Source organism: Pinus tabuliformis, chromosome J (assembly GCF_031772625.1).
Source record: "Pinus tabuliformis cultivar Carrire ecotype Pingquan chromosome J, CPIR1, whole genome shotgun sequence".
NCBI classification, from domain to species: Eukaryota; Viridiplantae; Streptophyta; class Pinopsida; order Pinales; family Pinaceae; genus Pinus; species Pinus tabuliformis.
This window is the reverse complement of record NC_142295.1, coordinates 383,237,212-383,264,433: the sequence shown is the minus strand read 5'-3', so window position 1 is coordinate 383,264,433 and position 27,222 is coordinate 383,237,212. Positions and strand designations below refer to the sequence as shown.

General features: G+C 36.5%; 1 protein-coding gene across 1 annotated transcript; it reads right to left on the bottom strand.

Annotated features, from left to right (window-relative positions):
• Window positions 1–14,083: 14,083 nt before the first annotated feature.
• LOC149227374 (uncharacterized) lies at window positions 14,084–17,960 on the bottom strand. The gene is made up of 5 exons (XM_089380476.1): window positions 17,175–17,960; window positions 16,519–17,067; window positions 16,271–16,279; window positions 14,337–16,173; window positions 14,084–14,202 (listed from the first exon to the last, which is right to left on the bottom strand). The coding sequence occupies exons 1-5, from the start codon at window positions 17,958–17,960 to the stop codon at window positions 14,084–14,086; spliced, it is 3,300 nt and encodes a 1,099-aa protein (XP_089236602.1).
• Between the last annotated feature and the right edge of the window lie 9,262 nt (window positions 17,961–27,222).

Here is a 27,222-nt window from a genome sequence, read left to right as displayed (position 1 = left end):
TAACAAGTGTTTTGAGTGTGCAGGTTTCGTTGCAAATGCTGGAGGAGATTTGGCACAAGTGAACAACCAAATAAAGATGGAAGAAGGAGATTCTGTGGAAGAATTCAATCCGTGGAATGGAGAAATTAATTTGCTGGAAAGAATGTTTAATAGTCATGATTTAATCATGAAAGAGGGTAAGGATGATAGGGAGGCAGCAAGTAAACCAAAGAATGAAGCAGGTAAACCAAAAGTTGGAGCAAGCAAAGAAAAATTCAGCATAGAAGACATCAACAGTAACCTGAAACAAAGAGAAAGAGACAGAAATACAAAGCAGAAAATGGACCAGTTCAAAGATATGCTGGACATAGAAATTGAAGAAATGTGGGATTTGATGATGAAGCAGACCAAATGGAGAAAAATGGTAACAACAACAAGCAAGATCAATCAGAAGTTGAACCTGATTGACAGGAAGAAGAAGAACATGGAGCAAAAGACAGCAGACATACAACAGCAACAAAGGAACAAAGCATTTGGACAGTTACAGAACAAAGTATGGGATCCAGGAAGACCAAGATCAGAAGACACATGATCAAGAGATCATGAATATTTTCTACTTTGGGAGTCTAATGCAGGAGCATTCAGCCCAAGGAAAATCGTTGTAAATAGTAGACATAGGGGGTCATGCATTTTAGGAAATAGTTTTCCTAAGTCTCAAGTCAATGTAAAAATGTAGGCTTTTAAGTGTGATTAGATAATGGGAGAATATGTAAATGCTCTCAAAATAAATAAATGAGAACACGAGTGGTAGAAGTCAAATCCAACTCTCTAGGAGCAAGAGAGATCTTTTAGGAATTAATAGAGTAGATATGGACCATTGAGATGATAAGGAGACTTTTTTGCTTTAAAACAAAGGGAAAATATGGAGTGGATAAATTCTGCCACATATGTATGCATGCAGAGAGCTTTAGGGATTTTCTTAGAGTGGTGATCGTATCCTCCAATGATCCAATCCAATGCATTCTTATAAATAAGTGAGCCCGCGCGTTCATTAAGGGGAGGCCACGAATAGTAGAAATTAGTCCTGTGTGTGTGTGTGAGATCGAGGTGTCTTGGGTGTATCTGTGCCTTTATATTAATGTATGCAAAGTTTTCCTGACTATGTCAGAACGTATGAAATGAATGTTCTATAATTGTTTATGATGTGAAATTGTAGGTTTGCAATAATTGTAATCAATCACAGTCGAGGCGAAGCATAGAGAGAGAGGAGAATGATTCAGAAGAATCGAAATGGACCATCGAGTCTAATTGAAGTAACAGAGCGAAGCTATAGAGAAGCAACGAAACAGAGAGTTATAATGGACCTTTGAATCCATTCAAGGGAGCGATTAAAGTCCCAAAGGACAGTGATTGAAGTATTCCGCAGAGCTAAGCTCAATCAAGAATGAATTGAGCAGCAGAAGAACAGAAAGTTGGAACCTCGTGAAAGCCCAGAAACCACAAGAACCATTGGAAATGGCGGAGAATTTCTAAGTAAAAGGAATTTTAGAGAAGTGAAGTATGGACGCTCAGTAACCGTTGGATCAGTTAGATCAATGATTGAGAATCAATCGCATCGGCGGGAATCCCTTTTAAGTTAGCAGAATAAGAGTGAGTAGCGATTAATCGTGGATCGTTGGATCGTGGCCAGATCAATGGTCACGATTTAATCGCATATCGGCAATCAGAGGTGCCAAGGGTCAATTGCTTATGAATGTTGCAATATCACCGATAACAATATATCGGCGATCGGCGTCGAGGCTTATCGGCGTTTGGCGTGGGGGCTTATCAGCGATCGAAAGTGGATGGTAAGGGCGGACCCGATATTAATATAGACGCAATTGTATATGTCTTGAAATCTGGTATTGCGTTAATCGCATATCGAAGCAGAGGAGGCATGTGTTAACAATACCCGTGACAAAGTGAGGAGCGAATGCTGGTAGCGATCAAGGTAGCCTCGAAAGATGTGAAAAGGTTGTATTAAGGCAAAACGGGTTGTTTGCGGAGTTTCCCTTGTAAATGTATGTTTCCTTTGTAAATGAGTTAATAAGGGAAAAAACGCCAATAGTACAATTCGTGAGATATAGCATATATTAACCAAGATTTAGAGGGGGGAGGTTATATATGCGTGGATAAAAGGATTTAAAAGGTTTTGAAGGGTTTTAATTTTGATAGGAGGTTTCAAGTGCGGTGGTTGAAGTTCCGTTACAAAGGTTTCAGCCAGGGTGATTGAAGTTTCGTTACAAAGGAACTGTATAAGAGGGCCACTTGACCATTTATGGTCTGAAGATTTAACTCCATTGTAGAGTTAAATGACCTAGGACAGTTGTGGATGCATTACTGATAAATGCATACTGTGGGTATGTGCGGGTGGTTTACCCTGCACCACTTGCCCACCATTTAGCTTGGAATACGTGTCCCATCAATAGTGGTCATATATATTTTTACATGGAATTTTTACCAGGGCTGTTACAAGCGTAATGAAAGCAATGTGCTTTGCGGCATGCTAGGACAAGCATGAATAAGACAATAGAAGCAGGGTGTTGTGTACATGTAGCATATGTAGTATTGTGTACATATGATGTTGTGTGTCTATTGCATATATGGTGTTGTGTGTATATTGCATATGCAGTGTTGGGTATAGATGGTACTATGTACATGTTGTACATGTGGTATTAGTGTATATGTGTTATTGTGTGCATGTCATACATGATGTGTTGTGTACATGCATTACTACGTATGTGTATCGTGTAGTCGTTGTATCATGACATGTATTCGTTGTGTTGTGCTCTGTGTACGTATATGTATTGTGTTGTACACCAGGTGTAAGTGTATGTATTGTGTTGTGTTGTACATCGAGTGTAGGTGTATGTATGGTGTGGTGTTGTATGCTATGTGTGAGTGTAAGTATTTTGATGTATACTGTGTGTATGTGTACGTGATTGAAGAGGAGAGAATGCACTAGGTGCTTTCTAGGTGTGGCAACCAATATGGTGTGTGTACAAAAGAACAAAGGACAAAGGTAGAAGAAAAGGACCAATTAAAGGATAAGTATGAATATTTCATTTCATTTTTATTATGTATGTAATCTATGATTTTGATTTATGATGGTTACATGTGATCTATGATTCTGGATTATGATAATTGCATGTGATTCATGATTTTGATCGTTATATTTTGAGCTAACCGGAGGTGATATGTTTACACATGATGATTTGGTAAAGAGCTACTTTGGCTTGTTGTGACAAGAAGTGAACATAAGTGCAAGTGTACCTTATTGACGGGCCACCAATGAGGTATGATTTGGATTTATTCCAATTCGTTTTGAATCTAATGGGAATTATGTGCTTGGTATAAGAAAGCATGGAAATGCCTGGATTTGGTGGTTGAAACCAACTGCACGAATTACCAAAAAAAACAAAAGGAATTAGAATAGACAATAGTATGCTGGTAAATCACTTAAGGAGAAGGGCCATTATGGGACACTGGTACCCAATAGTGTCCATTGATTGCCATGAGCATGCTATGACCAGTATGATGGTTTTGAGGCAGGGATATGCCTTGGTTTTTGGATCTGCTGATGCGAGGAAACCTTGCCAAGGGAGGGGTCGACCGAGGGACTGTGTAGCAGAGAAGGGGATACCCGCGGATTCACTTGGAAGGTGTGTGATTGCACGAAAGGGGGTGACCAGATTGCCCAAGGGAACGTGTAGCAGAGAAGGGAAGGGTGAGGAATGAAATTGTTTTGGTCATTAGCATTGCCAGACGGAATCATAAGCATATTGGGAGTGTGCCCTGAAACAATGAGCTGGTAACTGTTCACTGAAAGGATAGTAGCAGGGGATTGTAGCGTTGGACATTGGATGCAGATTTTAATTTTGCATTGGATTCTGGACTTCCAGGGAAGGAGGTGAATCTTGGTACTACTTTTGAGGGTGGAGGTGTGAGCCTTTGGATTCCGTTGTTGTGGATGCAGACATCGTATCCTTTTATTTTCTGGTTGAAGCAAATGTGTATAAGAGTATATGTGGTTGTTATTGTAAATACTGTAATGAGTTCTTTTATAAAGCTCTAATAAACGGTATTTTTGTCATGTTTTCAGCAAGGTGTCATTGTAAATACTGCAACAAGCTATGTCATAAAGCTCCATGGGTAGTATGTTTTGGTTTTCAACAGTCTTGTTGGTTGTAGGTGTAATTGAACATCGAGGACAGTGTTCCCCCAAGGGGGAGGGTTCTGTAATAGCCATGGTTAAACATTCATGTAAAATAATATAAGACCAAGGTCATGAGACATATATTCCAAGCTGAATGGTGGGAAAAAAATCCTAGTGGGTGTTCATTTGGATTATGATGGCTAAGAAAATTGGCAAAGGCAAAGGCTTTGGAAAGGCATGAGGCATTAATTGACATTTTATTTATGAAATTAATGGAAATTAGAAGAAAATGAAGTTGAAAGGTCACATGTTGCATGTGAGGAGGAAAATGAAGGAAAATAATGGAAAATGAAGAAAATAGAGGCCTCAATGATAAAAATGCTTCTAAGGATCAGTTTAAGGACTTTTTTTAGTTTTAGCTTAGACCTCTCTTTCTATTCTCTCTCTCTCATACTCTTGGACACTTAGAGTTTTATTGGAGCACTCTTGTAGGAGTGTGGCATACTTGGGATTTGGAGCAAGAAGGAAAAAGAAGAATAGGAAAACACAAGAGGACATCGAGATCAACAACTACAACTATTTTTGCTTGTAGTTACCAAGTTGCATGTATGATTTCCTTGCTAGTTTTGGCATGCATGACACATGCATATGGTTTCTTGGTTATGATATGTCATTGGCATGGAGGATTTCCTGGATTGACGATATATTTTCCTAGCCTTGCCATTTCGTGGATATCCATGGTGTTGTGGGTGTCTTTCCTTTTATTTTCTGGTTGGTTCTCATGCTCTTTATGGTTGTGGGTTGAGTTACTAGTTCCTAGAAGCCTTGGTTGGACAAACCCTACGAAATCCCTGTAACAGCTTGGGTTGAGTTACTAATCCTAGAAGCCTTGGTTGGACAAATTCTCTAGAAGCCCTTGGTGGGTTGAGTTACTAGTCCTGAAAGCCCCTGTTGGACAAACACTCTGAAAGCCCTACAAGAGTTGTGGGTTGAATTAATAGTCCTTGAAGCCCTGGTTGGAACAAACGTTAAGGAGTGTTGGATAGCTTGGGTAGAGACCAATCTAGTGATGTTTAGTGATGTCTAACCATGAGGTGGAATCATTGGTTGAGGATTGAGGTGGTTTGGCCTCTGAAATCCCTAGTTTGGTTTTGTTTGATTTGTTCCATGAGATCCCACATTCATGCTTGGAATATGACACGAGGGTGATTGGCTGAAAGAAATATTTGGTTCAGCCAATCTATGGTTGGGTGGTACATGGAAGTCCCAGACCTAGTTGCATTTTTCATATGTTAATAAGAGCTCATTTCCTCTTGTATTTTATGGGTAAACATACTTATTCATATGAAGATTTTATTGTTGTTATCTCTTTGTTATTTCTGTTGAATATATGTTGGTTAAGAGGATGTTTTATGACAATCTTGATGTATGGCTTTCATCATGTTTTGATTTGAAAATGAATGTACAGTGAACATATGACCTAATAGATGATAATGCATCTATTGTGATAAGGCATCAATGCTTCCTTACGAATCTTAGATAAGTCTGAGACCCCAGTGCTCAGATAGGTTGTTATGACTTGTAGATTTCATATTTGTGACATGTTTGACTAAATGCATGTCATGGCTAGTAGGGGTAAAATCACATACTTGTACCAATGATTGCATTAGTAGCCTTATTCCATTGTTATTTATCATCTCTAAAAATTTCAATAAGTTCATGGTAGTGGCCTGAGCCTTGTTCCTGAAAAAGTGGCACATAATTTGGGGTCGTTGGCTCAGAACTAGCTGGAAAAGTCCACAGTTGTTGGCATACCTTTTTGTGGGAGCGACTAGAAGGCATCATTTGCATGTAGGGCTTGTCATGGGAGTTGTTGAGGGTCCATATCAGTGAAATGTCAAGTTGTCTCATGGGTTGGTCACCTGGAAGCGTTGGTTGGCTCTTGAAGATTCTGTATCATGTGTGGAAGGTCAGAATGGTTTTGTTTTTTTGGTTCCACTTCCTTAACTATACACGGGGAGTTGAATCATGTCATATTAGCCTCTTGTCACATGTTTAGCCCAGCGGACCCGTTAACTTGGGTAAATGTGGGAGGAAGGGTGGTTACACCACATAAGAATACATCATCTTAATTAATCATCAATTTTAATCCCAATAACTAAATCAATAAATGGGACTACATTAAACTTCATATGGACAGTAAATAACAACCTTTTTTTGGCATTACAGGCATTAAACGATTATGTGATTCCTTGAGAAGCACTTTCATTCTTCAACTTTCAAAGCGTAACTTTTGTAGGGAAATGCACACTTGCAGTTTAAAGGCATGTGAATAATTCAAGAACTTAAATGACAACAATTGAAATAATAATCTATGAAGAAAAATAGAGGTATAAATCTATCTAATATAACTAATCTAACTAAGAAAGGAAATAGTTGCAATGCAAACCAGATAGGGGGGATTTCCTAACTAAAATGTGATACAACGAAAGAGATACAACACCACTAATCTACTCCATAATAAATCTCATAATAGTGTCACTTATATTAAAATTAAATATAAAATTTCACATTAAAATCATGAAGAGGATTTGCACAAACTCAGTATGGACCTACATAAGCTTTGTCTTTGAGCTAAAACATGCACTACTATACAACCATCACATAAAATCGATTAACCAACTTTGAGATAAACAAACTAACTATTTCATTGAACGATCTCTTACTCTCACAAACACCAATTCACTTCCTTTTACATTACATGAAGTTTAAATAAAATAGAGGAGAGCATGGTAAGCCACAACAAGCTCCCTATTTCTGCAAACATATAGACTCCCAAAAAATCCCAATTGATCCCTTTCTTTACATTATGCACCATTTATATAAGATGCGGGGAGGTTGTATTGCAACCACAACCAACTCCCTATTTTGGAGAGTCATTTGAAGCATTTCCATTATAAACAAATATATGGTGTTACCTCATAAGAAGACAATCCCTTGTTTCTCAATTCTAACAGAATGACCATGACCAATGAATATAACACAAATTTCATTTTTGTGATGTTCTCATGACATGAAATGCATGAGAATATAGTCATCACTAAGCCACAATATCTTTTGTTGTTGGATGACTATTGTTTCATTGTATGTGTATAATAGCCTACATTTAACCAAGGCATTGACCACGAGCTCATATCTTCTTCATTTGACCTGGGAGGTATCCAACTAACTTTGATCCATATTGGGCCACCTAGCAACAAAACCCATATGGTGGATTTCACCTAGGATGCACACAGATATGACAACAAATGATTTGGGTTACTAAATTTGCATAGAGGTTATCAAATCTATGTTAACATAACTATCATTAGCAATAATCAAGATTAATTATATTAATTCATTAGAAACAATGAAAATCATTAAAATTTAGCAAATTAATACCTTATAAGCTTGAAATGACATTTCTCTTGAAGAATCGAGAGAATACTATGGTAAAAAGGATAATAGAGAGCTGAAATGAAGGGGTAAAATGGTGAAAAAGGGATGTTTTTGATAGTGGACAAGGCATCAAAGTGAAGGCCCAACAATTTCCCTCATTGTATGTCTTGAAGACTTTCCAGTGAGATGCACCAAAGGTTTGGCAATGGGTTCACCCACATTTTTTTCATGTTGTTGTCTCAATTCTACTTATCTTTGTCTCATCCTCTCTTTATCCTTCTCTTGTACCTCATCTTTGTCAACTAGTTGGTGTTCGTAGTCCCTTTTGTAGTTTGTCATATTCCCCATCTTGATCATTGATTGACGCAAATTGATTTTAGATTTCACATAAATTTCTTGTTTTTTGCCTTTTGACAATGACAATAATATAGCCAGGTGTGACTTAGTTCACATATATTTTCCTTTTTTATTTCATTTTTTTTGAAGATTTATTTTTGATGATTACAACAATACATTGATCAAGTCATTTCATAAACTCAAAATAAACCTTGATCCAAGGTTTACTAAACTATCATCGAGGTTTTCTAAAATCCTATAAGAGGTTGTCAATTAAGAGCCTAAATACCATAAATCACAACCCCTTTCTATAAGAGCTTTTGCGACTGAAACTTTCATGGTGTGAAACCCTTTCAAGTCTTCCATCTCATGTGGTGGACTTGATGCCAATAAAATCATAATTGAATACTCTATCCAATGTTATAACATTTTTACACTTCTAGTCTCACATGATATTTTAAATTTATTTTCTTTTAAACTTATATTTTAAAAAAAAATCCCATTAGTATGATATCATTCAGAGAAAAAATAACAGTCTAAAAACTATACAACGAAATAATTATAAAACATGTGTGTTCTATTAGGATGTTTCCAATTCAAAAGCGTATTTTAGTTTTTCAATTTACATAAGCAAGAGGAAAAATTATGTTGGGAACATGAAGGTGTATAAAATGAGATTTAAATATTAATTTATCGCCTTCAAAAAATAATAAAAGATATAATTTTACCAAAAAAAAATCTTTTAAAAGATAGGTCGAATAAACTACATCTTTTATAGATAGAGCTCATTTTATTTTATTTTTTGAAAAATATGCATTGAGCACTCAATTAATTGATGAGAACAAGTCACTTGTTAACTTTCTCCAAAAGAATGCAGAGACAAACATATAATTAAATGCAAATTTGACACATAACACACACACAGATGTTAGAAAGATAACATAATTTTTTACAAATTTATTTTTTGTTACATTTCAAAATCCACAAGGTGTATAAGAGTTTTGAGGGCTTCAATTTAAAAAATATGTTAAATGTCAAATTTTTTGCCACATGTTATTAAGAAGCGGGATACATCTTCGTGGATTCACCCTCTTGCATTACAATTAGGGAACATATCTTACATGCCTTCTTTTATCAATGACAGTACAAGGAATCCTCAACTTGGACTTCACCATCAATAGGCTACAACTTTCTCGAAGGGAGGGATAGTGGTAGGGGATTTGAGAAGAAGCCTAGGGAGGGTTAACAACTAGCAGATATTGAGCATTGCCTCCTAGTTTATTTTACAAAGTTGCCATCAACAAGAAGAATGAGTAGATGATCACATTACATGTCAAAAGCGTTGATGGGGCTTCCACCTACACAAGCAACGAGAAAATCTATTTGAGCATTGAGTACATGGTTAATTGTTAGGACAATGTAAATGAGATTGCAATAATTCTAAACCATGAAATGACACATGTTTGGAAGTGGAGCAACAATAATGCTTATATGTTATCAAATTAATTAAATTCATCATGGATTGTAATTTCCTCACCCATAACCTCACCCCTTCAAACTATGTTAATACCAATAATAATAATAATAATAATAATAGAAGATTGAACTATGGCCACAATGTCACTAATTACTTTCTCTAGGGCTATGACACACTTAGCTTTGACTTCATTTCCAACATGAATTCAAACATTGTGAGATGGATGACACTTGGGATTCTTCAATGATCTCAAAGGTCAAATTGTCGATAAAGTAAATTCAACAAACCTAAGGGATAATGGCCCCAATAATAATAATAGATTGAACTATGGCTACAATGTCGCTAACTACTTTTTTTAGTACTATGACACACTTAGCTTTGACTTCCTTGCCAACATGAATTTCAATGTTGTGAGATGGATGAAACTAAACATCCTTCCATGATTTCATAGGTCAAATTGTTGATAAAGTAAATCCAATAGCCCTAAGGGATATTAATCCAAATAATAATAATAAATTGAATTATGGCTACAATGTCACTGACTACTTTCTCTAGTACTATGACACACTTAATTTCGACCTCATTGCCAACATAAATTTAAACATTCTGAGATGGATAGAACTTGAAGTTCTTCAATCATCTCATAGGTCAAATTGTTGATATAGTAAATCCAATAACTTAATAGACAATGACAAGTTAGAATTCACACTAAAAATCATCATTCATCTAACAAATACACTTTTTAATTCCATCCATACACTTTTTATATATTCTTAACCCTGGGCTCTATAAAATTTAAACAAAAACCAATATCACCATGGAAACTAAATCCCATATAAACTAACATATTTAAAATATCTTAAATATTTCCGAAACATCTTTTATTTACATTGATATATACGAGTGTAATCCCTCAAACGCAATAGATTTATATTTGGGACTTCAAAGCATTGATTACTCTATTGTTACGTCTTTTGGCGTGCTTCATAATGACAACGAAATCATGTTAATTTACTTTGTAATGACATCCAATGACGCTGTTCTCAACCATTGAATGTATTTTTTAACAAGTGGTAGTTGCCTTCCCTGAGTAGTGGCCGGTAGGCTGTAACCCCACTGGAGCTGAACATCTTTGGCTGAGTTTGTACCGCAGATTACTTTTACAAATGTTAATACCAAGTAAATTGCTTTCATGGCCATGTGCCCCCAATGAACCATGTTGATAGTTGGGTCATTGGATGGATCACGGTGCTAAGAATGTTAGTTGCAAAAGCAAAAGTAGTGGTTGGCGTTCAAGGAGTCTAGGGTTGGAAATTGACGTCGTATTTTAAGTTTCAGCAAGTATTTTACGGTTGGTGAAAATTTGTGCACCTGAAATTTGATGTCTAAAATATATTGGGGTCATGTCATTTTAATGTTTAATTAAAAATCTAAATCCAAAATTTAAAAATCTATTGTACCGGAATTTACTAATCCCTAAAATTATTTATTATAACTAAGGTTGAGTTTACAAAAATCTAATTATAATGTACATATTACATCGATGATCCAATTGGATTGCTTTGTAGGATTGCTTTGTTCCTACCGACTACAGGGCTATGGCTAGCTTGCTATATTTTTTCAAGATCTAGTTGTTGAGAATTAATGGAACATTATGGGGACTAGAGGGCTATGGCTAACATGCTCTATTTTTGGCTATGGCTAGCTTGTTATATTCTTTCAAGCTCTCGTTGTTGAGAATTAATGAGACATTATGGGGACTAGAGGGCTATGGCTAACATGCTATATTTTTGGCTATGGCTAGCTTGTTATATTCTTTCAAGCTCTCGTTGTTGAGAATTAATGAGACATTATGGAGACTACAAGGCTATGGCTAACCTGCTATATTCTTTCAAGATCTGGTTGTTGAGAATTAATGGGACATTATGGGAGTAACCTTCAGCCATATGAATATTGATGACATAATTTAATGACCTATTTACTAGCATTGGAATTGATTTTCTTGCAAAACAACTTTCAAATTTACCACTTTTGCCTTTGGCATCTAACCATATGTGGTTTGATGAATTATGTGTTTTATGGTCTTACATTTTCCTCTACCATTGTTCTTTCTTGCTAATTGAGAAAAGCAATAACATCCCTGCAATCTTTTAATTTACCCTAGTGCACTATTGAATTTGTTAGCGTCTGAATATTGCATGCTTTCTCATTCAAAACTGCTAGACTGGTGGTATCATCCTATGAGATATGTACTCTTTATTTACTTATGCCATGAGTTTATTGTAAAACCTGTAAAATACTTACAAGTTATATAAAATTTGATGTGGTATACAACCCTTAGGAAATTTTGAAGTAAATTAAGAGGTGGTTGTTTTATTTACTTATGTCGTTAGTTATTGTAAAACCTCAAAATTACTTACAAGTTCTATGTAAATTTTAATATGGTAAACAACCTTTCAGGAAATTTTGAAGTAAATTAAGGCATGATTTCTTCCAACCAGCTTAGGGAGCCTCTAAGGAAATTTTGAAGTAAATTAAAGCGTGAATTCATTTTGAAGTAAATTAAGGCATGATTTCTTCCAACCAGCTTAGGGAGCCTCTAAGGAAATTTTGAAGTAAATTAAAGCGTGATTTCATTTTGAAGTAAATTAAGGCATGATTTCTTCCAACCAGCTTAGGGAGCCTCTAAGGAAATTTTGAAGTAAATTAAAGCGTGATTTCTTCCAAACAGCTTGGGGAGCAGCTCAAACTCAGGGTGGTAGCCTGATACACCCTCAAATTCAAGAAAAAAAAGTGTGTGTATTTTATTTTTTGTATTCTAATCTATTATTGTTTTATGGTTTTATGTTATTTGGTAGTTTTCGGAAAGTTGAGGATTTTGAATTTTCAAAATTGGAATAGATAAGAGGTTTAATGTTATTTGGTAGTTTTCTAGAATGGAAAGTTGAAGATTTTGAATTTTCAAAATTGGAATAGATAAAAGATTTTTAAGGTATTAGATTGATTTATGAATCAAAATTTCAAAAACATTTTCTTCGATTTCTCTCCAATTTTTTGTATGATGTTCTGGCAATTGTTTTAAGAAGATTTTAAGGTTGGAAACCTTGTTAAATAAGGAACTTCATAACTAAGGAGCCTTCCCAATGCCCACGACTTAGTAATATATCCAATACTCATCCAAATAAAGTTTAAGTAATTAACTAAATGTAGCGTGCTTAGAATGTTCAGTGTTTAAAGTTTAAGTAATTAACTAAATGTAGCGTAAAATTTTCGGTATCTAAAGTTTGTTCTTCTTGTATAACGATCTCTAATGTTATTTGGTAGTTTTATAGAATTAGAAGTTGAGGATTTTGAATTTTCAAAATTGGAGTGGATAAGAAGTTTAATGCTATTGGGTATTTTTTCTGGAATTGGAAGTTGAAGATTTTGAATTTTCAAAATTGGAATAGATAAGAGGTTTTTAAAGTATTAGATTTATTTATGAATCAAAATTTCAAAATCAACATTTTTGTCGATTTCTCCCCAGTTTTGTGCATGATGTTTTGAAAATTGTTTTACAAAATTTTTAAGGTTGGCAACCTTGTTAAATAAGGAATTTCATAAGTAAGGAGCCTATCCACGACTTAGTAATCTATCCAACACTAATCCAAATAAATTTTAAGTAATTCACTGAAGCCTAGAATTTTCAGTATAACAGTCTTTAATGCTATTTGGTAATTTTCTAGAAATGAAAGGTGAGGATTTTAAATTTTCAAAATTGGAGTGGATAAGATGTTTAATGCTATTTGGTAGTTTTCTGGAATACAAAATTGAGGATTTTGAATTTTCAAAATTGGAGTAGATAAGAGGTTTTTAACCAATTTAACTAAAATATAACCAATTTATTTCTATTTCAAATATCACTAGACATTAAATATATTTATGTATTTAAAAATATATTTTAAAAATCACTACAAACCATCATGTTTGGCAATTTCCGTATACTTTGAAATTACATGCTATTGATAGGTCGCCAATTTCATGGTGAAAATTTTAAGAAATCATGGTTTGGCTTTTGGAATTTTTTTTTTTCAAATGCATACAGGAATTCCCATAAAGAAGAACAAGAAATAATACAGATTTCTTAATTCAAACTTCACTAAAAAAATTAAACTTTTTTTTTTAAGAAATCATGATTTACTTGTTGGATTTTTTTATTTTTTTTCCAAATACATATAGGAATTCCTATATATATATATATATATATATATATATATATATATATATATTTCTTAACTCAAACTTCAAATTATGAATCTTTTTTTGGAAATTAAAAAAATAGAAATCAAAAATAAAAAATTAAATTGAATTTTAGATCATTCATATATCCTAACCTTTTTCAGAACGAAAAAGCATAATTGTATTTATATCAGAAATATAAACATAGCATATATGTACAAATACATTAGAGGATATATGTCTCATATAGGTCAAACTATGCAAAGGGATGGCGAGAACTTGCCACAAAAAAAATAAGCAAAATCCATACAGATGGGCATCAACAACGCATGCCAGAAAAAACTGACAGCCATGAGAGATATGTGTCTAAAATAGTATAACTGTGCATAAAGAAGACAAGATCTAGCTGCTAAGCCAAAAGAGACCATAACTATTGGCCATCAGCAAAAAGCCATCCCGAAAGCCAGATATACAGACATCAAGCTTGGAGAACCTGCGCCCACTGGAAACAGCACCATTAGAAGATTAAGACCATCAACATCTAGAGAGAACAGCTGAACTGAAGGGAAAAAAAACCAAAAGATAATGAGAAAAACCAGAACCGAAGCAAAGGAAAGGTTTAAAAGTCGGGAGGGAAGAAGTCCTGAATGGAGAAGATTTTCCCCTCATGAGAAACCTGCAAAAACCATAAACCTCGAACCGCCTGAAGACCCTTTTTTGATAAACCATCTGCCTGCTGATTTAGGGTCCTCTTGATGTGATGAATGGAGGCTCCCTCTGATCTATTCCATAAAAATTTGATCCTGTCTAACCACCCAATGAGCTGTGGCTTAATAATGTTATTCTTACCAAGCACACAATCCACCATGTCCTTCGAATCGCCAAAGATGGAGACATCCTGTAGATTAAGAAAGAGACAGAAATGTAGAAGGCCAGCAAGGGCCATCACCTCAGCTTTGCTGTTGGATCCTCTCCCCCCATTCCAGTAAATGAGAAATTGGTTATTTTCATTTACCCAGATGATGACCCCACATCCACATTGACCACCCTGTTCAGCTCCATCGAAAAAAGCCCTTGGCATAGACGACAACTTCTGAGGGATCTCATTACCATTCTGTTTCGGCTGCTTGGAAGGGCTCTGCTGGATTGATTCATAGATGGAAGTAATGATGGAGAAGATTTCTAGAAAAGGGGAAGCTTTATTATTGAAAATAAAATTATTTCGCCACTTCCAGATACTCCAAAAAGTTATGATGAAAACTGATCTCCATGACTTTTTTTGAATACTGCTCCATAAGAACGCTTCCGAAATAGAGGTGTGAGACATATGCTGGATTCCATAGCATTCCTCCAGCGCTTTCCAAAGTTGACGAGTTTTCTTGCAATCTAGAAAAAGGTGGAAGTTGTTCTCTTCTGCAGACCTGCAAATGGGGCAGACACCAGGACCCTGCCATCCACGTTTCCTTAAGTTTTCCCAAGAGAAATTTCTATTGTGGAAAGACAACCAAGAGAAAAGAATCATTTTTGAAGGGCAGCTCGATTTCCAAAAGATGTGCGGGAATGAAGGCCTAAGGAGAGGTTGCTTAAGGCCGATCAAGTCTTGATAAACATCTTTTACATGAACAGAAGACAACCCTTTCGAGTTTTTCCACATGAGACAGTTCTGATCCTCCGAGCGAAAGATTCCGCAATTTCTAAGACGGATTCTGATATGATCCCATTGTATAGCAATGTCAATCGGCATCCCCAGACTATTAGCTTCCTTCCAGAGAGGGATCAGACCCTGCCAACCTGCTATTAGGCTGTCCCAATAAAACAAACCTTTCCTGTGAAGAAAATTCAGTAATGGATCATGAACCTTGATCACCTCAGCACCACTCATAAATTGATCTCTCCCAATGAGAATTCTTTTTCCGGATTGGAATCGCCAGGTTAAATTTCCCAGGAAAAATTTTCCGATCTTTCGGAGGCTTAACCAAATTGGAGACCCTATAGAAGAGCCGATCTTTTCTTTTCTGAGCCAGAATGACAAATCCTTCCTTCTCAAATATTTCTTCCGAACTATATTGCTCCACGAACCATTTTCGAAGATGCCTCTCCACAAGGTTTTACAAAGCAGAGCCCTTCTGAAAATTCTCAAGTCTAAAAGCCCCCACCCTCCGCAGCACTTCGGCATGGAGATATTGGATAATGTTGAGAGATGATATTTCTTTTTTCCAGCTTGACCGCCCCAAATGAAATTTGCCGTAAGCTTGTTCATTGACTGAATTATGCTTGCTGGGAGGTAATATAAATGAGCCCAGTATACTACAAGTTGGTTTAACACCGATTGAGCGAGGATCACTCTTCCTGCAAGTGAAAGGCACCTAAATTGCCAAGCCGATATCTTCTTGTAATATCTATCTAATATCCACAACCAGTCCGCCTTTTTGTAACCATAAGCTTTTAACTGAAAGCCCAAATATTTTATTCCGAGACTGATAGATTGAGCTTTGATTCCAAACAGAGTCGATAACCATTCAACCTCAACCTGGCATATATCATTATGGAAGATGACAGACTTTGCGTAATTTATTTGAAGACTTGTTGCCCTTTGAAAATTAATTAGAATTTCATAGAAACATAACCATGTAAGTCTGCACAGAATTCCGAACATTATAATATCATCAACAAATAGATTATGGGAGATCTAAATGCTCCTGCAAATTTTTAGCGGATAACATCTGAATTCCTTTACGGCCTTGTTGATATGGAGGCTGAGAGTATTCATCGCCAGTATGAATAAAAGCGGGGATAAGGGGCATCCTTGACGGAGACCTCTGGAGGCAGGGAAAAATGAAGAAGGAATCCCATTAATGATCACCGCATAATTCACCTTCTCGACGCATGCCATTATCCAGTTTGTCATGCTAGCTCTTAAGCCAACCTTTGCCAGTAAACACCTTAGGAAACCCCAGTCGAGGCAGTCGTATGCCTTATGAAGGTCGATCTTAAGAATGATTGCATCCCTTTTTTTGGAAAGAATAGCAAATAGACCTTCCTGTGTACTTGCCACCGCGTCCTGAATGTTTCTCCCTTTAAGAAAAGCATGTTGATCTGAGGTTAAGTATTTGGATAATGTTTCTTTTATTCTCTCTGCAATAACTTTTGCAATAATTTTGTAAGAAATATTACACAGAGAGATCGGTCGGAAGTCCATGAATGACTCCGCCTTTTCTTTCTTCGGAATGAGCGTGATGTTGGTGGAAGTGATCTTTGGATTGATACTACCCGACATTCTTGAACCTTCTATCATTTTTAACAAATCAACTTTGAAGAGGTCGAAGAAGTGAACAAAAAACTCTATTGTCCAGCCGTCCGGCCCTGGACATTTATCTCTTTTAAAAGATTTCATATTTCTAAGCAGCTCTTCCTCAGAAACTGGCTGAAAGATTTTATCATTTGTATCCTCATCAAACATCTATGGAAAAACTTCAATGCCCCATAGAATGTCCTGAAACCTGCAGACTTCAGATCTTTGGTACTGTTTACCAAATAGTTTACTGCCTCATTTGATATTTCCTGTTGAGAATATAGGAAACGACCTCTTCCATCTCTTATCTTCCATATGGAGTTCTTTTCACGCCTGGCATTTGCAAAATTGTGAAAAAACTTTGTGTTCTTATCCCCTTCTTTTAACCATATCGCCCTACTTTTCAATCTCCAAAAGGATTCCTCTTGTTCTAAAATTTTTATTTTCTTATTTTGCAGCTCCTTTATAAGACACCTCGTTTTAAAGGATAGTTGATGAGCACCCATCACCTCCGAGGCCATGTCCAAAGCCCTTTGAATATTCCTGAGCTCTTTTCTGTTGGATTGCCTTTTCTCATATTGCCACTCTTTCACCACCTTACGCATATGAACCATTTTGTCTCTGAATGTCATCAAAAGCGAGGAAGGATTATTAGATGCCAACTCATTCCATGTTTTTTTAATAAGGTCGTTAAATCCCAGATCCTCCAGGAAAGACCTATTAAATTTGAATGAGTATCCTTTCCTGAAACTTTTTTCCTTCCAGCCTAATAAGATCGACCTATGATCTGAAATGAAGACATTTTCAATTGATGAGAATGGCATACCCATACTGTCAATCAAACTAGCATGAAGAAGAAACCTATCCAGCCTTTTTGCAATATAAGCTTTCTCAATTCTGCCATTTTCCCATGTCGGGAGCATTCGAGTAGGGAGAATGTCAACAAAATTCCTCCTCAGCAATTCATTTTTAATTCTTTCAGCAAGAGGGTCCTTCTTCTTGTTACTGCCCCAAATCTCGTCCATATTTAAAGTGACATTTAAATCCCCTGCAATCAATAAATTTTCCACATCAAGCATTTCAAAGTCAAAAAGATTCTCCTAGAATAGCATTCTATTCTTGTAGGGAGCATATACATTCAAGATATTTATAGGAAATTTATGTCCTCTCATTTTTGCCGAGATCAGGATCCCTGCCAAACAACTATATGTTTTTGCCTTGATCCAGGTTGGATCCCATAAGACCACTAACCCCCCCGAAAGACCGATCGCTTCCATAGTAGAGATGTGCCAGGAAGGAAACATCTTTCTGAAGTAAGAGATTGCAACAGAGGAGGAATGCATTGTTTCCTGTATTAAAATAATTTTCGGACTTACTGAGTAAAAGAGATTTTTTAAGGCCAAAAACTTGGGTCCTGCTCCCAAGCCCCTTATATTCATGGAGATGATGAAATTCATTTTGGAGATTTTCCGGCCATGCTTGATCTAAGAGGCCTGTCTTCTGTCATGTCTATGATTGGGACATCTATAAGAGATAAATTTCGGATTCCTCTGCCCACGCCCTCTCCTCTCCCCCTGAAGTGCCTGCTTCCCCCTTTTGTTTTCCTCCTCACCGTGATATTTCTAGCAGACTTTGGACTAATTTGAGGGGACAATTAGGTAGAGGGTTTATGAATTGTGAGCTCCCTGAGCTGTAAAGATTTTTTACTTAGCAGGAAATCCAAGTCACTGCCTACAGAATTTGTGGGCGAAGATGTAGGCGAGTTTACAGGGGTAGCAGTAATCAAAATCTCTTTCCCTCTTTCAATTGAAGAGCTGATTTTAATTAGAGATGGAGTAGAGGAATAGATCGATTGAATTTCATTACTGAGCTTTTTAAGAGGATGCAGAGACGGATGAGGGCATGGGATCTCATGATCCGAGGCGGGCTCCAACGGGGGCATAGAGGGAGATATAGGCTCCACCGGGATATGGGTATCGATAGGAGCCTCGTGGTCCGAGGCAGGCTCCAAAGGGGGCATAGAGGGAGATATAGGCTCGACAGGAACGTGAGAATCAATCGAATGAGGAGAAAGCTGTTGGTCTTTAGAAAAAAACTCCCGGTGAGCTTCTGACCCTGAGAGAGACAGGTTCTTTGAGGATGTGGATCGCTCTGAATCCTGGCATGATGATTTAACTTTGTAGGGCTTTGCTGAAAAACGATGGTGACCATGATGCTTTCGGTTATTAGAAAGGCATCTTGAACAGTTCTTAATTAGATGCCCAGTGCGATGGAAAGCTGTACATCTAAAGGGAATCCCCCAGAAGTCGAGCCTTTGCCTGATTTTTAAATCCCTCCAGTGAATGTCTATATGGGCCGGGAATCCTCCTCTGAAAGGTTTATCTATCAAAATCCAAGCTAATCATTTGTCTTTCTCTCCTAAAACCCAAGGATCCACATATACACATCTTCCGATGGCATTACCGATTTCAGCTAAAGTTTCCTTAACTCTAATGGCAAACCGGGAAGTTTGACCCAAATTAAATTATTGGATGGAATGTTCTTTAATGGATTATAGCCCATATACCATCTATGTAATGCCAGAAAGCTTCTGTTATAAACCCATTGTTGTTTTAGGATGATTTCCAGGTCATTGGAACTCAGAAAGTGAAAGCAGTACCATTCTTTCAGTAACCTGGCGACAATTGGAACATATCCAATTAGCGGCTTCTATTGCTGCTCGAGCCAGCATCTCATCTTCGAGTCATCTAGTTCCGGGAAATGCCATCTCCCGACCAAGGCCTTAGCTTGGAGACTTTCAATACGATCTGCTAGATGACTGCTATCTATTCTAATAGCAGCGGGAGGGGGGATAGTCTTAACAGGTTTTTGATTTCCCTGAAGATAGTCTTCATGCCAGGCTTTCTGAATAAGATCTTTTACGGACTGACTGATAGTGCGTAAAGGTTTATCTTTTAAAAGACCTTTCATCTCATTTTGTGGGACCGAGGGGTGAATCAATATTTTCTCCAAAGTGGATTGCCACTCACTATGCAACTTGGCATTCTTGTGTACTGACTCAGCCTGGATGGTCGCTTGAATCATCGCCTCCAAGTCAGATGTATCGGTCATTCTTAAATCGACCACCTAATTCTGAGTATGAAGGGATCATAAAAATCCAGGGAAGATATGGGCCAGGGGCTACGAACAATAGAATTAGATGGTTCTGAACAAAAGGCCCGGAGAGAGAAGGCTTAAACCTCGAATTTTAAAACTACAGTACTGTCCTGTGAAACCTCGGGAAAGATTTTACCCCTATTTGAAGAGAAAGGGAGTTAATTATAGTCCATCAACCCCTCTGCCTATAAATAGGATGACTATATCATTAACTGGATTCTGACAGCCACATAGAATTTTGAATTTTTGACGGCTTGGCTTAATTCGGAAAACCTGTTCTGTCCCACAGAAGATTTAAAAATCTAGAGAAATACTTTTCTTTACTCTGCCCGAAAATCTTAGTCAGAGAAAGAAATTAAGGCTTGTACTTATGAAGGCATACTAGCTTCCCGGAGAAAAACACCCGGCCCGGAAAAAAACCAGGAGGATTCAGGTAGGTGGACGTAATGAGCCAAAGTTGCAGGGATCAGGAGGTTTCGACAGGCTGAGCCTTCATGATGATTCCTTCAGGGCAGACTATATAGCAGCAGAAAAACTGACAGACACACCACCAATGGCCAACCTTAAACCGGAAATCCGAGCATGGCTTTGAAATGACAAAATATTTCTGAAACTTGAGAAGTGATACCCATGATCGGCTTGAAAACGATTTCGCAGACATGGGAAAAAGACTAGAATCTAAGGCAATCCTTGAGGCTATAACAAAACATCTATGCTAATTCCATCATTTTCTTCCTTATCTCTAAATCAGAAAAACAGCTTCAAGCTATCATAGACCTACAGAATCTAACTAAAATCCAAAGTGTTGCAGGTGCTTAAATCTTTCCTTTCAAAACGCCATCATAAAACACATATAAAATTTAAAGCCGAGAGATACTGACCTGGAGCCGCAGGCGAGCTGAGAGGAGAGTGCAAGAGCGAGATGCAAATTTGAGTCATGACCAAAGAAGAAAACAGAAGGTTCTCATCCAACACAGAGCAATTAATGTGATTCAGGACAATGATAAGCATACCACCCATGAAATTGAGCCTACAGAGGTCATGGAAGGCGACAGAGGAAGCTAGTGCAACGGGTTCAGAGAAATTGAAACTATTCAGGCAACGAAAAGCTTATGCCACCCATGAAAAAATGAGGCCGCCAGTATCATAAGGATTGTAGCACTACAGAATGTCGAAAAACTTACCAGAATGTCACCCCTGAACATATGAAACAGAGGTCATTGATAGCGAGGACAGAGGCCAAGTGTCGTAAGAAAGCTAGTGCAAAGAGTCCTGGAAAGAGTATGCATTGCCGCAAGAGACCAACATGCATTGGCTGCAGCTCCACCTGTTCTTAGCTTATAGGATCTCCCTCCTTCTCGAGCTCTGGTTGGCCACAAGTCTCTGCACTCCACCACTCAGCTGTCGCGCTCCCTGTAATGTTAGGATCTTTATGTCTGATGATCATTCATATATCCTAACCTTATCATTGCTGAAATTTACACAAGCTGAAATTTACCTGAAATTGTGTTGTATTTTTATTTTTATTTAATTAAGTTAAAAGAAAAAAAATGAAAACAAGTATTTCTTTTCTATTTTTAGTCAGGTATCTTATTTTTTTGGATCTGGAAATTATAATAAAACTAGATTGAAAACCAACTAGTCTCGATTGTATTTTTATTTTTATTTAATTGAGTTAAAGAAATGAAAAACAAATATTTCTTTTTAATTTTAGTGAAAAAGATCCTATTTTTTTGGATCAAGAAATTGTAATAAAACTAGAATTAAACTAGAATTCGAGTCTGTTAGTGAAGGAAGATTGAAAACTTTCATATATAATATATGTATAAACCAGAATATATTAAAAATAATGTTTTCGGCTGACAAATGTTTGAACATTTTGTCCTCTGTACATTGTTGCAGATGTGTTGCTAATGGTAAAACTACATAAAATATTACGGAAGAATGATAAAATGTGAGTGATCAGAATTTTATGAGCCTTTTTAGAAGAATGAAAAAGGTTTGTGATTAGAATTTTCTAAGCCTTTTTAGAAGAATGAAAAGGGTTTATGAGTAGACTTTTTCCTTCCTTGTTTTGGAGTTTATGAGGAAAATAGCTTCAATCTGGTTTGGACATGCATGAGAAGGATCTGTGTATGTTGAAGGTCGTTTATGAATTGAACTATAGTCTTGATCTATTTAAAAAAAAAAACCTAAATTAATGTTCTAGCAACGTTTGGGATAATCGAATTGTCAACCCAAAGATAAATTTACGAGAACGATTTGTAATTATTCAATCCTCTTGCTTTAATGGTGAAAATTTATAGTTGAAAGGTCAACTAACAGTCCACGCTGTCCATATTTGTTTTCAAGTGTTATGTTGCTTGAAGATTGTCCAGATTGGGGATCCTGTTGATATTCCAGCGATTTTTTTTTGTTAGAGATGGATATATCTATGTGAAGTCTGGAAGTTTGAAATTATAAGCACAACTTTGGTAATTTGGTTTAAAGAATGTTGTGTTAAGCATGAATAAATGCTGGTAGCTGTTACTTTTAGTAAATTTCCATAATTCCACTATATTTTCAACATCATATAGTGTAAGATGATTAGTATTATACTCACATTGGAGGCTTGGATGACCATGCTCGGATGTTATACACTGCTCACTAGCATTTATGTGAAAACTATATGATTCTACCTTGAAGCTTTATGAACAAACATAAAATTATTTCTTGATTATTACATAGAAGAGTTAAATGCGGGAAGATCCAATGCTACTAGTTTATTTTATTAACATGAAAAGTGATTTATTAACGTAAAACGTAAAGTGAAGGGCATGTAAAATGTAAAAATGTCATTAAATTCTCATTTGAAGGGGGAATGGAATTTGAAATTCCAGGCTTGGTCAACACTATTGGTTCAGAAAGGACCTCATCACAATTCACAAGCTGTAAAGCAATAAACGGTTGTATGTTCGCAACCTACCTAAAGAATCTTTATGTGGTGGGATGTCTCCCATCCAAGGCGTAGGTCAAGGTTGTTGCGTGCAGTTCCACATATGTATGTTGGGCTAAGCTTCATTTATCTTGTTATCTAGATCTTTCCCTGCCTCAGCTTCGTTCTCTTTGGATTTGCCTGTCTGTCTATGTCTGAGCTTCATCTTTCTATTCATCAATGGCAACCGCTCTCCATCACAATAACAAAGCTTTTTCCCTCTTCCCTCCTCGGCCTCCTACTCAGCCTGGACTTATAATTCCTTTTACGACTTTTTCACATGCCCCGTGGTCTGTATGTCAAATTTTTTTATCTTTACACCTCTAGCATCACTTAGTACGATGTGTTTATCAATCATAGGTGGTCCAAAGGTCAAGAACATTTTACCCTCCCATCTTTAGAGGCACTTGGCAGATAATGGATTGGATTTAGCTGGAAATGGCGGAAGGAGGAAACATGTTGCTTCTAGGGTAGAAGCCAATATTCAAATAGTCTCCGTTCATATTGCCATTTTATATGCAAACTATGAGCAATTCATTTGGTGCTTGGATGAACTCGACCTTGTCGTGCAGTCAAAGGGTGCAGTCAAGGGGTTACCATTCTTCCGATCTTTTATGATTCAAGCCACATCCAGCGGATATATTTGGTAGATCGGCTTATCAAACCTTGTGATGGATTGCCATTATTATTGAAACTGTTTGGAGCGCTTGTTAGAAGAAAATTACACATCACTGGTAAGTGAATCTATGAATCTCTCTGTATATTGTTTGTTTTTTCATTAAAAAAAAATAGGGTACAAGAATATGGGGTTTCCAAATTTAAATTACATATGCCAATCCACGACAAAGATCTTGGGAGAAATATTGTTTAGGACAAATGGATGCTCTATAGTAGTTTGCAGCACATGACCAACAACACAAATTGAAGTTTTCTTGGAGCTATCGTCTTGCGTAAGTGCTTCAATCATTTCAAACTTTGTCTTCTATTTAAAATGAATATTTCAAGTTTGTTCATTCCAAGCGCGACAGATCTGCCTGGTGTACATTTTTCCTCCTTGAATTAGTTGATAATGAAGAGTGATAGATTTGTACACTTCTCAAGTTTGTTTAAGGGCGGAATGATAAATCTGTATATTTTTCTTCAATGAATAGGTAATAAGCGAAGTTCACGGAGGTCAATACATACATATCTCATATCCAAGGGGATTCATTCAAAAATATTATAATAGGAAAGATAAGGGATCAGGTCCTCGGTGTCTTTCTGACATCTTGTTGCAACCAAAGATGGTTCTTTAGGAGGAAGATTGTGAAGACTGGGGTTACCACATCTTATAATTCCTTATATTCCCGAATTCATGTGGATAAATTCAATGTTACAAGTGACTGGGAGGAAATTACAACCATTGTGCCAACATGAATTATGGTAGACAAAAGTATCAGGACTATCTTTTTTATTCATATAAAGAAAAAACCTTGATATCTTTGGAGGTGATTGATGTTTCTTGGTGTCGGAAGCTGCCTGCGTAATGTTCGTAATTGTTCCATACTGCAAAAGGGGAGGTGGAATTATTGATCAGTCGCACCAACAATTGAATGAAAACCTCTACAGAAGATGCAGTGTTGTGTTACAAAGAACACAGAAAAGACAACGGTTTCGATTGTTTAAGTTATGACGAAAGTTGAGATTGTTTAATCCTTGTCAAAATAGTATAGTAGCACAGTGTAGTCTTGGGTTATAAACAACACAGCGAAAGTAGCAGTGTCTAGTGCTTATGTAATGCTGATCTTTGAGATTGTTTCATGGTTGTAAAAATAGTACAGGTATAGGCACCGAATCGATAGTTTTATTATGTTTTATTTGTAATAGTAAAGTGATGGCTTATTGGGTATGATAAAGAGAGATGTTTCCAAGTTTGTTGTGGATATTTTCTCTCAATTTGTGGTTTGTTTTCAATTCTTGCTAGGTTAGTGATGATGCCATGGTATTAGAGGTTCGTGACACTTTCCAAGAGAGAGGAGAGTGGAGACATTAAGATGAATTTAACGGAAAAGTTTGCAGCTCTATAGAATAGTTCCAACTTTTGTTACCAAATAATTACTTGGGAAATATAAAAACCGTTTAATTAGTTGATTTTATTAACAAAGTAATTTGTGTTAGTGGCTAGTAGTATAATTGGCAAAAATGTATTTGGTAAGTCCTGGTATATTTAAGTGATTGAAAGTTAAAATTTCCTGATATATATATATATATATATATATATATATATATATATATATATATATAATTTTCTTGTATATCTAGGTAATCAGAAGTTCAATTTCCTAAACTTAAAAAAATAAAAAATTATAATTTTCTCGAATGCCTTATTTTTTGCCATCTGTCTCAAATTGCGGCTGCGGTTCCAATGAACTTTTAGTAACAATAGAAAACTGTTGGTTGTTCATGATAAACCCATAAAGAAAGTAACTCTAACATCCAACTGCAAACCCCTCCTTTAGTGGCTTTCAACCAGATCGACCTCATCAAACAACATCTTTCATAGCATATTGTTGGTTGTTCATGATAAACGCGTAAAGAAGGTAACTCTAACATCCAACGCAAACCCCTCCTTTAGTGGCTTTCCACTAGATTGACCTCATCAAACGACATCTTTCATAGCATACTCTTGGAAGGGAATAAACCATGCATGTCTGCTTCATATAGGAAACCTACCGCTACAGCCAATCAAAACCCTCTAAATAAATCAAATAAGACGACTTCTTTGAACAAAGAAACCTTTCCAACTATAGCGCTACTTTGATGAATTGAATTTATGGTTAGCAAAACCACTTCCAAATTCTCATATTGTTCAGAATTGCATGTCTTCAGTGAGATGTTTCAACCGAACCCCTATGAAGAACCTGCACATTTCACTTGAGACCACTTTGAATCGTCACTTCTTTTGAAATTTTGTTGAATCGTCATTCTTTTTTGAATTTTATTTTTTAATTGAAGAAATCATGTTTTGAAGCAGTTTTCAAATATACGTAGTCCTGTCCAGAATTAGACCAAAAAACCTATAAAAACCAAACCTCCCCTCCTAATTATTAGACCACGTCTCTAAAAATCTCATAAAAATTTGTTATTCAGTAATATTAATATTAAATCTTTCCACTCAAACCCTCACAATGCTAATTCTTATTAGCATCTTGCTGTTGTTCCTATAAGTAATCCGACAATCTCTCATTAAGTGTTGTTGTCTCATCTGGCAATCTCTCATTAAGTGTTGTTGTCTCATTAATCTATGTCCTGTAGGAACACTCAGCCAAAAGATGGGTCATAACATAAATACTATTAATTTCCAAGTATTAATTTCCTCAGAAAGTAGATTCTGACAATACTTCTCGTGCTAACAATGGTTTAGGAAAAGGTTTTAAAACCATTAGTCAAACCCATGTCCTCTATTTGGCAAAAGCAACAAAAACATCAATAAGAAAACTTAGAGTGCTATTGATGTGTTGGCAAAAGCAACAAAAACATCAGTAAGAAAACTTAGATTGCTATTCCACATATCAATTACACTGAAATCACTACTTCATTCTGGTATTTAACTGGATAGTTTGTTTGGATTTTGGTTGGTACATCAGTCAACTGACACAGGAAACAATTGTTTCAAGGAAATCTCAACAATCGGCCCTGCGTTTGCTATTTCCTTTACTCACTTCCCCTCTACTACGAATCTCTCATTTCCACCCTTTTAAGTAGCCAACACTTATATTTCCCCTTTGTAATTAGAACTGCTCGCGATTCTCCATAGATTGTAACACATTAGATCCAACGGTCCAGATTATATCGCAATCGCAAATCGCTATGGGTAAGCATTCAGGTCTCGGCCCTTACATACAGAGTGTTGTGATGTGATATAGTCAATGGTCCCACTTCCATCGCATATCGCGTTGTTCCGCGGCCGAGGTCCGATAACATACACAAGATTTCTTGCAATGCGATATTTCGCGATCGTACTTCGCAATTTCTTAAGGCCGCGGTCCGATCGCACTCCACTGTTTGTTTGCGATGCGATATGGGTGATCCAATGGTTGGCGGGGTTTCGTACCGTTGGTTCGAACTTGGATCAACGGTTCAGATCTTAAGCGGCCTCAACACTGTTAATAATGCTA

What these genes read in the sequence shown, in the direction of transcription:
- LOC149227374 (XM_089380476.1), bottom strand. Translation starts at nt 17,960, where the DNA reads ATGGACGAGATTTGGGGCAGTAACAAGAAGAAGGACCCTCTTGCTGAA. An exon ending in ATGAGGCAGTAAACTATTTG is followed by an intron (nt 17,068 to 17,174) that starts GTAAACAGTACC and finishes AAAATCTTTCAG; the next exon opens with CCAGTTTCTGAGGAAGAGCT. An exon ending in GGGTCTTCAGGCGGTTCGAG is followed by an intron (nt 14,203 to 14,336) that starts GTTTATGGTTTT and finishes TTTTCCCTTCAG; the next exon opens with TTCAGCTGTTCTCTCTAGAT.